Raw genomic sequence first — 13,055 nt, 5'->3', positions numbered from 1 at the left:
TCAATAAAGGAGTGGTATATTTTTGTTGTTGGGTCAGAGTGTGGTGAGGTAATCCTGGAGGGAGGAGGGAGCATCTTGAAGGATTGATCAGATCATCAGATCAATCTTACAGATGATGGGGGCATAGAGGCTTTCTTTCTTTCTTCTTTTTTTGTTTTTTAAACATGGTCTCACTCTGTTGCCCAGGTTAGAATGCAGTGGCACGATCTCCACTCACTGCAGCCTTCGCCTCCATGGAGGCTGTTAAATAGGGGAAGACACCCTCAGAGGTAGAAGGTGTTTTAAATGGGGCAGATGGCAGCACCACTAACCAGCCTGGAGGACTGCAGGCTCCCTGCACTCTGCTGAGTCCTTGCACTTTATTTTTTATTTTTATTTTTTGAGATGGAGTTTCACTTTTTTTTTGAGATGGAATTTCACTCTTGTTGCCCAGGCTGGAGTGCAATGGCACGATTTCGGCTCACCGAAACCTCCTGCCTCCTGGTTTCAAGCGATTCTCCTGCCTCAGCCTCTCAAGTAGCTGGGATTAAAGGCATGTGCCATCACTAATTTCGTATTTTTAGTAGAGATGGGTTTCTCCATGTTGGCCAGGCTGGTCTCGAACTCTCGACCTCAGGTGATCCACCCGCCTCGGACTCCGAAAGTGTTGGGATTATAGGCGTGAGCCACCACGCCCAGCCTGCCCACTTTGCTTTTCACATTAACTGTGAAGGGACAGGCCCTAACTCATGATGGTAAGTAGTTAGGAAGCAGCTCCTTCTGGTTTTGGAGGTTACTGGCAAGGAGGTTATAACTCATGGCCTTTCCTGAACGCTCCATCTGCCTGAATGCTTCCCCCAGATAACCAAATGGTCTACTCCCTCACCACCTGGTATATTTTTTCTTTTGTTTTTTTTTTCTTTTTGCTTTGAAGCTACTGCGAAATATTTTTTCTTTTATCTGGTGTCTTCTGAACCAGAAGGTCAGCTACATGAGGCAGAGGTTTTGCTCATTGCTGTATACCCAAGGCCTAGCACAATGGCTGGCACACAGTAGGTACTCAATGGACATTTGTTGAATGAATGAGGAGGAGGAAGTTGGCGTGGAAGCTGAAGGGTATTTTGTCCATCCCCCAACTCCAGTGCTGGAATGGATGTCTCCCCAACAGCCCTGAGCACAGTGATTTGTACATATTAAGAACTCCATATAAGTGGCTAGTGGGTTATAGCTATTTTCCATCCCTCCCAACTTTGGGTTAATTTTGGTGTTGGAAATATCAGCTGCAATGACTTCTACGCATCTTCAGGGTCAGCTGCTGCTTTGATGGGCAGCCCTGGGCTTTAAAGTCTTGGCGGGAAGGGTCAGTCCTACTAGTTGGGGGTGGAGCCTCCTTGCCAGGAACCTCCCAAACCAGAGGAGCCGCTTCCCAACTACCTATCATCACGGGACTCAGACTAAATTCACGTTCAGCTTCCCCTGCTCTAGCTGGGTGTGCTTGGGCAAGCTGCCTGATCTCTCTGAGCCTCTGTTTCCTCCCTGAGGATTAAGTGAACTCATGCAGTAAAAGGTCAGGTTGAGGGAGGCACTACCTTGCCTTACTAGCTAGTATTTGTGCGTAGGGAAGGGAAGGGAGTCGGGGAGGGGAGGAGCCCCTCAGGGTGGAGAAGCGTTCAAAAGGCGGAAGGGGGTTCCGAGAGGAGGGACTCGGGCCTTGTCAGGCGGGACACCGTGACTTTGGAAGAGATAATTGTTAGAGAAGCCAGTGTGGTCCCAGGAGGCAACTCCGCAGGCTGCAGTGGCGGGAGGGTAGTGGGCTGCTCCCATCCCTTTTCCTGCAGGCTGCTGGCCCCTGGCAGAGTCCTGCGGCCCGGCCTTTGTTGAATGACTGGGAGGCACTCGGACAGGCAGCTTCTTCTGTGTCTCTTTAATATCCTCCAGGCCCGTCCAACCTGCCGGTCTCCCTCCCCCACTCCCGCCGCCTTTAAGGGTGGGCTCCCTCCCCCAGCCCAAGGACTAAGGCACCAGGTGGCTGCAGCAGGCCGGCCCGGACACAGAGACGCACAGGTGGGGGACGCCGCCTGCCGACCCGGACGAGCAGGGCGGGCGCGGGAGGCAGGGTTCAGGCCGCCTCGGGGCTCCCCCAGGCTCTGGGCCCGTCCTGGGGGGCGTGGAAGGCGCAGACAGCCCCCCAAGGCAGCCAGTCGGGAGGAAGTGGGGAGTCACGGCGGGACTGCATCCTCACTTGCCGCCCTTGCGGGACAGACACCGCGGGAGGCAAGAGAAAGTCTGCTTGACGCGCGCCAGCAGCGGCAGCGGTCGGTGAGCTTCCCCGGGCGAGCGCGGCACTAGGCGCTGCAGGGTTCCCTCGGAGGCGGCGGCGTGCGGCCCGGCGGAGGCGGTCGAGGTCGCGGAGCCCTGCCGGCAGCGCCTGCACAGCGGCAGCAGCGCGCGCAGCTCCTCCTCGTCGCGGAAGGGGCTCTCCCCGAAGCGCTCCTCCAGCTGCCGGCGGAGCTGGGGTGGGCAGGTGGGGCGGAGGGGGGGTCATGGCCGGTCGCCGGGCGGGGTCACGGCAGCCGGCCCCGCCCCACCCTCCCGACCTTCGCCGTCCTCCGAGCGTCCCGCGCCTCGCTGAGCCCCTCCCTTTCTGAGCGCCTTCTTTGCTTCCCTTTAACCGGATTCCATCCTCCTCACCGAGTCCCCCTTCCCTCTCCCTGGCCCTTCCTTCCCGCTTTGACACTCCAGCTTCCAGACCTGCCAAAGTGACCCCCAGGAGCCCAACGGGGATCATTCCTCCCGCTTTGCACCTCTGTGTTCACAACCCCACTCCCACAGGGCTCTTCCTTGCCCGATTCTTTCCCAAAGCCGTCCTGCAGATAAGCCTCTGGGTAGCACCCTCCACCTGCTGAGAGCCCGCCCCCTCTCATCCTTCGTTCCCCAGGAGGCCTCAGTTCCTGACATTTCTACAGGGCATCTGCCCCAGGGGTGTGAGAGGGAAACAGCTGTGGTCTCTTCAGGGACGCAGGGGTGGAGTAGGACATGGACAGTTCTTCCGGATGGGGTCAAACACTCAAATCCTTCAGGTTCCAGCCAGGTAGGACAGGCAGTGGGGAGGGCTGGAAGACCTGGTCAAATGAAAGGGCCCGCACTGATCTAAAGGCATTCAAATTCCAAGTTGAAAAGGAAAACACCTGGCTGTCAAACAAAATACACCTAGGAGCTGGATTGGCTCAAAGGCTATGAGTTTAAGATCCTAGAAAAATCTGCTGGGTCTGAGGCACAGGCTAAATTCATTCCAATCAGTGATCAGTTCGAGTGTGAAGAAGGATCTCCTCCCCCTGGCCCAACCCAGCCCTTGACCCCATCCCTACCTTCCGGGAACTGCCCCAGCTGAACTCTTCAAGCTGTTGCCTAAAGCCTGGGTTGGGGTTGGCGATGGGCCGGGTGGCTTTGATGGCTTCAAGTACGTCCCGCCAGCCTAGCCCCGTCACAGTCATCACATACGCGGTCACAATCGTGGTGCTGCGAGAGATACCTGCAAAGCTGGAATCCCGACAACGCTTCAGGCTTCAAGTAAGATCCAGTGTCCTCCATGACCCCCAGGCACCCCATCCCTGCTTCAGCTCTCCCGTGCTTGCCTCCTGAGCTCCAACCGTAACACACCTGTCAGGACCTGCCATCCCACCTCCAGGCCTTTGCCACCCTGTTCCCTCTGCCTAGAGCATCCCCTGGGTTCTCCCACTTCAAAGGCCTGAGTGAAACACCATTCATTCAGTCAGCAAATATTTCCTGATCATCCGTTCTTTTTCAGGCACTGGGGATGTATCGGGTATAAAACAGACATGGTCTGTGCTGTCCTGGAGCTTACAGCATGGTTCGGGGACAGACATTGACCAGAGAAACAATTCCAGGTGGTGACAATAGCTTTGAGGATGAGTCTAGGGACTAGGAGATCCACATAAGAGGTATTAATCTATAGGTGGGTGGGGTTAGGGAAGGGGTTCCCAAGGAATAAACATCAACAAAGTTTGAAAGATGGATAAGGGCTAGTCAGGAACTTTCTAGGCAGTGTGTATAAAGACCATGAGGCATAAGCCTGGTGGATTTGGAGGTTGGGGAGGAGGTTAGTACAGCTGGAAAGGGGAAGGAGAGAGAGAATGGGGAAGGAAGAAGAGAGAATGAGGCTTGGAAAAGCTGGCCTCATTGCTGGGCCTCCGGCAGAGCCAGCCTGAGCCTAAATAAGATAGGCGCTTAGTGAGAGGAAATGAATGACATCAACTGAGTGAGGGGCACCTGGGAAGACCCATAGTTCCTGTCTCCCAGCTTGGGGTTCCCCACTGCCCTGCACCATCACCTCAAAGGCCTGGAGGGGAGGAGGGAGGTCCAGAACTGCTGGAGGGTGACAATCTACCTGCATGACCGCACCTGTCCCTCCCAACAGTCCCATCAGGTCAGCTTTCTTTTCCCTATTTTACAGATGAGGACATTTAAGTCTCCGCGAGAAACAGCTACGTGGCTGTGGCCACATAGCTGTTAAGGAACAGAGCCCCTGGCTGGCCTCTTCCAATGAGTGGTGGGCCTTCAGAACTGTGACAGGCTGGAGAAGGTCCTTCACAGGTCCAACCTTCCCACAGGGTGAGTGTACATTCAGCAGAGCACATAGCCACTTCTTTCCTCCCCCACGTCACCCCCCTTAACTTACCAGTGCACAAGGCAGTTCCCCCCATCAAGGCGGCAGCAGTGGATGAAGTTGATACATTCTTTGAAGTGCTTTTTGCTAGAGGAGAAAGCAGTAGGGTAGGGAGCACTTCAGGGCAGATCTCTCAGGAGTTGTTCTGCTCCCACCGCAATTATGGGATAGCAGGGGACACAGAACCCTGGGGTCCCCAGGTCAGCCAGCACATGCAGTGGATAGGGGCCAGTACTTGGCATGAGGTGGAGGTGTGTGTGTGAAGGAAGAATGGTGGCATTTCAGGCAGTGAGTGAGGCCAGTCATGGCAAATCTCACGATCTGGGCAGGAGTGCTCCTCCTGTGGACACTGTTTTCATGGTGGGTTTATTGGGGCCTTTCAAAGAAATGTGTGGGAGGAAACACAGGGGTCCCATTCTTCTGGGGTCTGCAATCAGAGCACCTGGGCACAATGATGGGCAGCAGCCAGCTGGGAGCAAGATTCCTAAGGGGCAGGACTGTCTGCCTGGCTCCATCCCAAGCGGAGAGGCACTACTGCTGATGCCACAAACAAAATCCCATTATCTGAGCTCGATTACACTCCAGACCCTATCCTCGATCCTTAACCTGTGTCATCTGATCTTTGAACGCCCTCCCCGACTCTGATCATGCACTCCTGATTTACAGGTGAGGCCCAGAGAGAGGAAGTGATTTGTTCAAGGTCACATAGCAAGTAAATGGTAAGGCCTGGCTGGAACCCAGATATTAGCCCCAAGGCCAGGAACAGGCTGAATGTGACCCCTTCTTTTCTGAGACAGTTTCGTTCTTGTTGCCCAGGCTAGAGTGCAATGGCTCGATGATCTCACCCAGCAACCTCTACCTCTTGGGTTCAAACGATTCTCCACCTCAGCCTCTCAAGTAGCTGGGATTACAGGCATGCACCACCATGCCCAGCTAATTTTGTATTTTTAGTAGAGGTGGGGTTCCCCATGTTGGCCAGGCTGGTCTGGAACTCCTGACCTCAGGTGATTCACCTGCCTTGGCCTCCCAAAGTGCTGGAATTACTGGTGTGAGCCACTGTACCCAGCCTGAATGTGACCTTCTCAAATTGGCCTGTGCAGCAGGTCCCAAGGTACAGTGTCCTTTCCCCATTTCATAGCTGATGAGACTGAGATTCAGGGAGGTCAAGAGTCTTGGCCAAGGGCATATCACAAGGGCATGATTGAGACAGAGTCAAACCTGGGACTAGTTGAGTTGACCACCTGTGACAGCTTTCTGGTCTGAGTACTCTCGGTCCTCCTTCAAACCCCCTTCCCCTCCCCACCACAGGAGGCAGCTGTCTGTCCATCTGTGGGTCCATCCAGGGGAACTTACATGGGTACCTCAGGGGTATCAGCCACCGGGATGCGAAGGTAGGTGATATCCTACAAAGATGAAACACACTCAGGCGGGAGAACTTGCTGCCCAGTCAGGAGATGACTCTAGCCCAGTTCCCGCCCCTCTCTGGCCCACCGTTGTCCTCTCTGTTCAAAGAAAGTAGATGTCATCTCTGAGGCCTGCTGTGCCCATTTGTGACTCCTGAACCTTCTAAGCAGATGGTGTCTCCTAACCTTATTGGCAACTTGGGCATGAGTTAACCTATCCCTCCCAATAGGGACCCAGGGACCTTTATCAGATATCCATTAAAGGGCTACTTAAAGGGACTCCCTTCTGAGGCCCTCCTTGCTTTTCTCAAGAAACTGTCTTAACATTTTGGTACTCAAATGGCTCTTTTCAGGTGCCTGGGACCACCAGCCAGGTTCTCACTTGTCCATGGCTTTGTGTGAGATTCCAGCCCTTCTCCCACTCACATTCCACAAGGTCGTGACATCCTGCGTCTTTGGCAAGGTTTGCAGTTTCACTTTGCAACACATTTGGCCTTGGGTTTGAGTGGTATGATCAAACCCTGCTTGGTAAAGTTGCTGATGGAGGGGGAGGGAGAGACGCTCGGGAGAAGCAGGAAGAGCCATAGGAGCAGAGACTCATTGTGCAGGCTGTCACTTCATTAGTAAATACACTCATGACTTGACAACCTTCCCCATGCAATCTAGTGACTGCTTACTCCAAATACTCCCAAACAAGGCTGCCCTGTGCGGCAAAATACGACTCCAGTGACCTGGAAATTTCTTCTCTGAATGACATTGAACATCATAGATTATTGGAGGTTGCTCTTAGAGAGTATCAAATCTGATATATGGGAAAACTGAGGCCTAGAGAAGGTAAGGACCTTGCCCAAGGTCACACAGCAAGTCTATGGCAGAACCAGGTCTTTGTTTCAGATCTCCAGGACCTTTTCACACCCACGGCTCTTTCTCTTCAGTGGATGACATAGACTCTAATAGATAAGGGGGAAGAGGCTCTGTTTATGGGCTAAGAATATGATTAGCTTTGCTGTAGTATCATTTGTAATTTGTTAGACACCTATTTACGCAGTTCTCAACCACTCAGTGAAGTGGGTACTGATGTAAAGTTCCCATTTTACAGATCAGGCAACTGAGGCTTAGAGGGAGCAAAGTGCTATCCCCAAGGTCATAGAGTGAATAAATGGTGAAGATGTTCCTGACATGAGCACGTGTAATCTGGATTTATGGCTTTCCTCTGCTGGGTCCTAACACCCTCCCTCCCCTTTCCCAGGACTTGATAATACCAGCAGCAACCCCTCTGGAGGGGACCGCACTTTACAGTGTGAAAGCATCTTCACCATCCTGCAGTCCCTTTGCATCCTCACAACAGCCCCCTGGGGGCAGACAGAGCTGAGGGGTCAAAGGCCCAGAGAGGTGAAGTCACAGCCCAGGCTTGCATAGCAAGACACAGAGCACAGAGTCATCCATTTGGACTCATCCATCCAGTTGGGCCATGGGAAGCCCACATGGGGGTCTTTTTGAGGGTCAGTGTGAGACTTCTGGTGCTAGATGGCCTGTGTTCATATCCCAACTCCTCAGCTTCCTGGATATGTAACCTTAGGTGAGTTAATTGACCTCTCTGAGCCTCAGCTGCCAAATAGGGACGATCATGTAAAACCGCCCGGTGGTGGAGACCAAATGAGTTAACATGAGTCACGAAGGAAGCATCGCACCCAGCACATAGTAGATATTTGATAAACTGGTCTGCACCCTCCCACCTTCTCATAGCCCTGGGAAGGGGGTAAGAAGTACCTGCAGCAGAGGCTGGGGTGACTCATGGATAGAGATAATGTGTGTGATCTTATTCCGGCCCAGCTGATCCAGGTCTTTGGCATCTGAAAGAAACAGGATGCTAGGGCCAATCTGGCGGGTGTGACTTATTTGTCCCTGACGGCCAGTTGCAGAGGGAGTTCACTGCCTGCCCAGCTCTCCTCCTTACGCCTGCCACTCCACCTTGGCCCACCCTCTGCTAGCTCCTTGCTCCTCTTGCATCTGGGGCACATGCAAGTAAACAGTCCAGCATCTCCCCAGCCTTGCTCATGCTGTTCTTTCGGTCCGAAACACCCTTCCCAGGCATACTCTTTGACCCAGCAATTCTACTTCTAGAAATCCTGTCTACAGAAGGGCTTGCTCACACAGAAAGCCATGTGTGGAGGACGATGTCCTCTGCAGTCCTGCTTATGTCACAAATAGCTGAAACATGGGAACAGCCTCGTGTTCATTAAAAAGGGACGGGATGATTGACGGTACAGACATACTTTGGCACAGTGTGCAGCCATTAAAAACCATTAAAAAGTTTTATATGGGCCGGGCGAGGTGGCTCAAGCCTGTAATCCCAGCACTTTGGGAGGCCGAGGCGGGTGGATCACGAGGTCAAGAGATCAAGACCATCCTGGTCAACACGGTGAAACCCCGTCTCTACTAAAAATACCAAAAATTAGCTGGGCATGCTGGCGTGTGCCTGTAATCCCAGCTACTCAGGAGGCTGAGGCAGGAGAATTGCCTGAACCCAGGAGGCGGAGGTTGCGGTGAGCCGAGATCGCACCATTGCACTCCAGCCTGGGTAACAAGAGCGAAACTCCATCCCAAAAAAAAAAAAAAAAGTTTTATATGCTGATGTGCAGTGATGCCCACATTTTTTTTTTTTTTTTTTTTGAGACAGTCTTGCTCTGTCGCCAGGCGCCAGACTGGAGTGCAGGTGGCATGATCTCGGCTCACTGCAACCTCCGCCTCCAGGGTTCAAGCAATTCTCCTGCCTCAGCCTCCCGAGTAGCTGGGACTACAGGCACGCACTACCACGCCCAGCTAATTTTTGTATTTTTTAGTAGAGATGGGGTTTCACCATGTTGGCCAGGCTGGTCTCGATTTCTTGATCTCGTGATCCGTCTGCCTCGGCCTTCCAAAGTGCTGGGATTACAGGCATGAGCCACCATGAGGGGCCAATATTATGTCTTTATCTACAAAGATACATGAACAATGACCCAGGGATGTACCCATCAGTGACCATCTCTAGGGGCTGCATACCCAGCATATACAGACATTTTATATTCAGAATAAATAACACATGTCCCCTCTCTCTCCACTTCATCATTCGATGAGCATTTACCATATGCTAATCATGTGTATATTTTGGCTGTCCACTGGAGGTCTGGGGCCAGCTTCGTGGCTCCTGCCTTTATGGGGCCCGCACACTTAAAGAGGACTCAGACCTTACTTGGCCAAATACAGAAATCAATGTGGCATGAGCGGCTGAGGGAGCTCCCAGGAAGGAAGGGACTAGGGTTTACGAGGGTGGGGCACCTGAGCCCCTCCCTCTCTGAAGCTTTCTCTGACTTCGCAGATGGAAGTGATTTTCCCACCTTGGGTCACCCAAGCCCTGGACCAGCTTGCCCCTTAGCATGTTTTCTTTTTTCCTTTCTAAGATGGAGTCTTGCTCTGTCACCCAGGCTGGAGTGCAGTGGCATGATCTCAGCTCACTGCAACCTCCGCCTCCTGGGTTCAAGCAATTCTCCTGCCTCAGCCTCCCAAGTCGCTGGAATTACAGGCATCCACCACCACGCTTGGCTAATTTTTGTATTTTTAGTAGAGGTGGGTTTTCACCATGTTGGCCAAGCTAGTCTCGAACCCCCCACTTCAGGTGATCCACCCACATCTGCCTCCCAAAGTGCGGGGATTATAGGTGTGAGCCAATGCGCCCAGCCCCCTTAGCATACTTTCTACCCGTAGCCAAAGGTCTGTGTTCAGCTCTGCCTGCTGGCCACCAGCGTAGAGGTCTCTGAGGAACAAGGTATCTATACATCCGTGTCCCCTCCTCCTGACTGAAGATTGCAGAAGGGATGGATGAGAGAATGGGGAATGCAAAGCTTGCCAGCTCACCACCCCTCCACTTGCAACTCCAGGCTGCCCAGCTGCTCCAGGGCTCTGGGGGTAGATGGGGTTGGTGCTCATGACCCTGCTCACAAGGGAACCCAGCCCGTCTCCAGAGACCTCTCCTCTGACAAGGAGGAAGTTATGGGGGGAAGAGCTCCTAGCTTCCCCACTAGAAGCAGCACCCCCAAACAGACCTCAACTCAGAACCTTAGGGCCAGAAGAGCCCTCAGCAGCCTGTGGACCTTTTGTGCTGAGGAGGAGGCTGAGGCTTAGCGCAGGTGTAGACCTGCCCAGGTCCACTGCCCAGGCCCTGAGCCTGTTGCTCTGTCCCTTTGGTCTAGCGGTAGAACACTGGGGAAGGCTGAATGCTGGGGAGGGGTGTCAGTATCAGGTCCCCATGCTCCCTCCATGTCCCTTCAGGCCTGGGGACACTCCCCTTCACATGCACCCCTTTGTCCTCCATCAGGCCTTTCCTCCTACCAGTTTGGCACCGCTTCCCTGCCCCCAACCCCATTCCGGAGGTGCATGGGCTGGGGCATGCATGGTGGACACAGGCCTGAGACAGAGTGCCATGGCCTCGGGACAGAGCAGGCAGTGCTCACCAATGAAGTTTCCGAGGTAGAGTCCAGGGAGTACCTAGAGGAAGGACAGGCAGGGGTCAGTGGGACAGGGGCTGCACCCCCTTTCACCCTCAGGAGACCTGGGGTGCCCATAATCCCTCTCTGTCCCATGAAGGGTATGGACCTCGGGGCTCAGGGAGCACCCTCCTTCCCTTTGTGGGCCCTGGGTCCTCTGTGAGAGGGGTCTGGGGTTCTGGGGAAGTGGGGGCAGGAGGGTAAGTTAACCAACACGGGGACCAAGTGAGGCCAGCTTGGGTATGAGAGGGGAGGAGGAGGGCAGAGGATGGGGAGCAGAGAGAGGTCTTAGGGGGTCTGAGGGATCTTAGGAGGAGAGGAGAGAGGGGGACTTGCAGGGTGGGGAGATGGAGATTCCGGGATTGGGGAGGCAAGAAGGTAGGGACAGGCACAGGCGGGAAAGGATGGAGAAACAGCCCGGGAGAGAGCTGGAGAGTCAGCGACAAGAGAGAGGGACACATGCAGGCAGAGAGCCGGACTCACTGGGAGACAGCCTGGGAGTGACAGCCACAGCAAGACACAGCGAAAGGCTCAGAGTCACGGAGCGAGGAGAGAGGGCGGACACTGCAGGGACAGAGACGCAGGGTCAGAGAGGGAGAGACGCAGGGTCAGAGGAGAGGCAGAGACGCGACAGCCGCGGACTCGAGGCACAGGGACACGGAGGTGCAGCCGCACAGAGACGGCGAGACCAGAAGGTCAGAGGCGGGCGGACAGAGCTGGTCAGCGCCGGCCGCGGCGGCCGGGCGGGGGCCGGGGAGGCTGCGCGGGGCCCGCCTCCTACCTTGGTCATGCCATTGCCCATGATCCCGGGGGCGGCGGTCCGGGCGCACCCCCAGCTTGCCGCCCGGAAGGCGCTCGGGTCACAGCTGCTCTGTCGGCCCAGGCCCGGCGCCTGCAGCCTGGCGGGGAACGGGGGGCCTGGAGTCCGCGGCCCTGCCCAGCCCTGCCCAGCCACTGCCACCGCCCGCCGACCCCCAGCCTGGGAGGGAAATGGTGGTGGAGCCGCCGCCGCCGCCGCCGCCGCCGCAGGCTCCTCCTACCCTTTCGGTCATGTGGGGGCCCCCCCTCTGGTCGCGGCGGGGGGCTGGACAAAGCCCCAGTGTGCCGGGCCCACGGCCCGCGGGACAACGGCAGCTTGTTGGGGCCGCGTGGGGCCGCCACTCTGGAGGTGGGGGCGGGGGCGCTCCCCCAATCCTGGCACCGGCAGGCGCAGGCGGTTGGAGGGGACGTCGCCCAGAGCCCCCCAGCCGGCCCACACACCCCCGTCCCCTTTCCGGCTTTACCGGGACCTCCCTGAGGGCCCCGGGGCAAAGCACCCAACTTCTCCCCCTCGGCTTCTAGCAGAAGCGGGACGAGGCTGGACTTTGATCGCCAAGGGCTCTCTGCTCTGCAGAGTCTGCTTGGAACCGGATAAGTGGGTAATTCCTTCTGATACATCCCCTCCACCCGGGCAGACACCCTACCCACCAAGCTTCCTCCTTTCCCAACCATTCTCCCACCCTCCTGTTCTTTGATATTCACCCGTCCATCTTCCCATCCATTCATTCATCCTCTCACTCCTTGCTTCCATCTACTTCAGCCCCTAGGAGGGATGGTGCCAGCTAGGTAAGCTCTGCTGGGACCAGGCATAACTGCCATTAGGGGCCCCAAGAAATCACAGGTGAATGTTGGGAGAGGGGATTGAGGGCGTTCCAATCGAAAGGAGACTACAACAGGATGTATTAATTGCTAGAGCTCAGGGTCCTGGAAGGTGGTCTGGAGACCAAGGTTTGAGGCCTTGTTTACCTCTGACCTGCTAGGTGACCCTGGGAAAGTCCCCGTGAGCCCCAGCTAACAATATCTGTGTGTCTGAGGATGTTGCACTGAGTCCTTCCTGGCTGGTAGGACCAAAGCTGGAGAATGTAAAATGATGGAGACACTTCCTATAGGACTGAAATAGAAGCGGCTGCACCAGCTTTGTTTCTCCCGCCATCACCCCCACCCCCCATCTATAGTAGTGTGTGACTGTTGGGGAGTGTGAATAGAAAGCAGGACAGAGAGGATCCACAGAGCCCTTTAAAATACAGTGATCGGAGAAAAAGAAAACTTTCTTTCATGTTTCTTCCTTCCTCAAGTTCATGGCATACATGGGCCTGCTCGTCTCAGCTGTCATAAAAGCCCAGAGTTCTCATAAATACCAAATTATTCAGTAAACACCTACCGAGGATCTAGTACATGATAGGGACTAGGGACACAGCAGTGGGTAGAGATTTTTCCTACCTTCATTAGCTAACGGTCTAGACCAGAATTGCCTGGTTGAAATACAGTGCCAGCCACATGTGCAGCCACATTTAAAAAGTAGAAACAAGTTAATTGTTGATAATTATTTTTATTTAACCCAATATATCCAAAATATTTCAACATGTAGTCAGTATTTTAAAACTATGAGATTTTTATATCCTTTTAAAACTGTATAACTATTCA

The 13,055-nt window shown here is 54.5% G+C and overlaps 1 protein-coding gene across 3 annotated transcripts; it reads right to left on the bottom strand.

Moving 5' to 3' along the window:
* Positions 1-1,878: 1,878 nt before the first annotated feature.
* Positions 1,879-12,476, bottom strand: DUSP15 (dual specificity phosphatase 15). Of its 3 annotated transcripts, none has more exons than XM_037733424.1 (7): positions 12,114-12,476; positions 10,560-10,593; positions 7,840-7,922; positions 6,020-6,069; positions 4,679-4,753; positions 3,348-3,519; positions 1,879-2,490 (listed from the first exon to the last, which is right to left on the bottom strand). In XM_037733424.1, exons 1-7 carry the CDS (start codon positions 12,135-12,137, stop codon positions 2,218-2,220), a joined length of 711 nt encoding a protein of 236 aa, XP_037589352.1. In that variant the 5' UTR covers positions 12,138-12,476; the 3' UTR covers positions 1,879-2,217. The 3 variants fall into 3 exon arrangements, with proteins under 3 accessions (XP_037589352.1, XP_017370261.1, XP_037589359.1); XM_017514772.2 differs by lacking the exon at positions 12,114-12,476 and adding an exon at positions 11,374-11,801; XM_037733431.1 differs by lacking the exon at positions 12,114-12,476 and adding an exon at positions 11,235-11,335.
* Between the last annotated feature and the right edge of the window lie 579 nt (positions 12,477-13,055).

This window comes from Cebus imitator, unplaced genomic scaffold (genome assembly GCF_001604975.1).
Source record: "Cebus imitator isolate Cc_AM_T3 unplaced genomic scaffold, Cebus_imitator-1.0 Scaffold18, whole genome shotgun sequence".
In the NCBI taxonomy this organism is placed as follows: Eukaryota; Metazoa; Chordata; class Mammalia; order Primates; family Cebidae; genus Cebus; species Cebus imitator.
This window is presented reverse-complemented; position numbering and strand designations above follow the sequence as displayed.

Excerpts from the sequence above, each read along its gene's own strand:
- DUSP15 (XM_037733424.1), bottom strand. The coding sequence starts at position 12,137 with ATGAATGGATGGGAAGATGGACGG. Across the intron at positions 10,594-12,113 it reads ATGGATGGGAAGATGGACGG|GTACTCCCTGGACTCTACCT; the intron begins GTGAATATCAAA and ends TCCTTCCTCTAG. Across the intron at positions 3,520-4,678 it reads GGGAACTGCCTTGTGCACTG|CTTTGCAGGTATCTCTCGCA; the intron begins GTAAGTTAAGGG and ends TCGGGATTCCAG.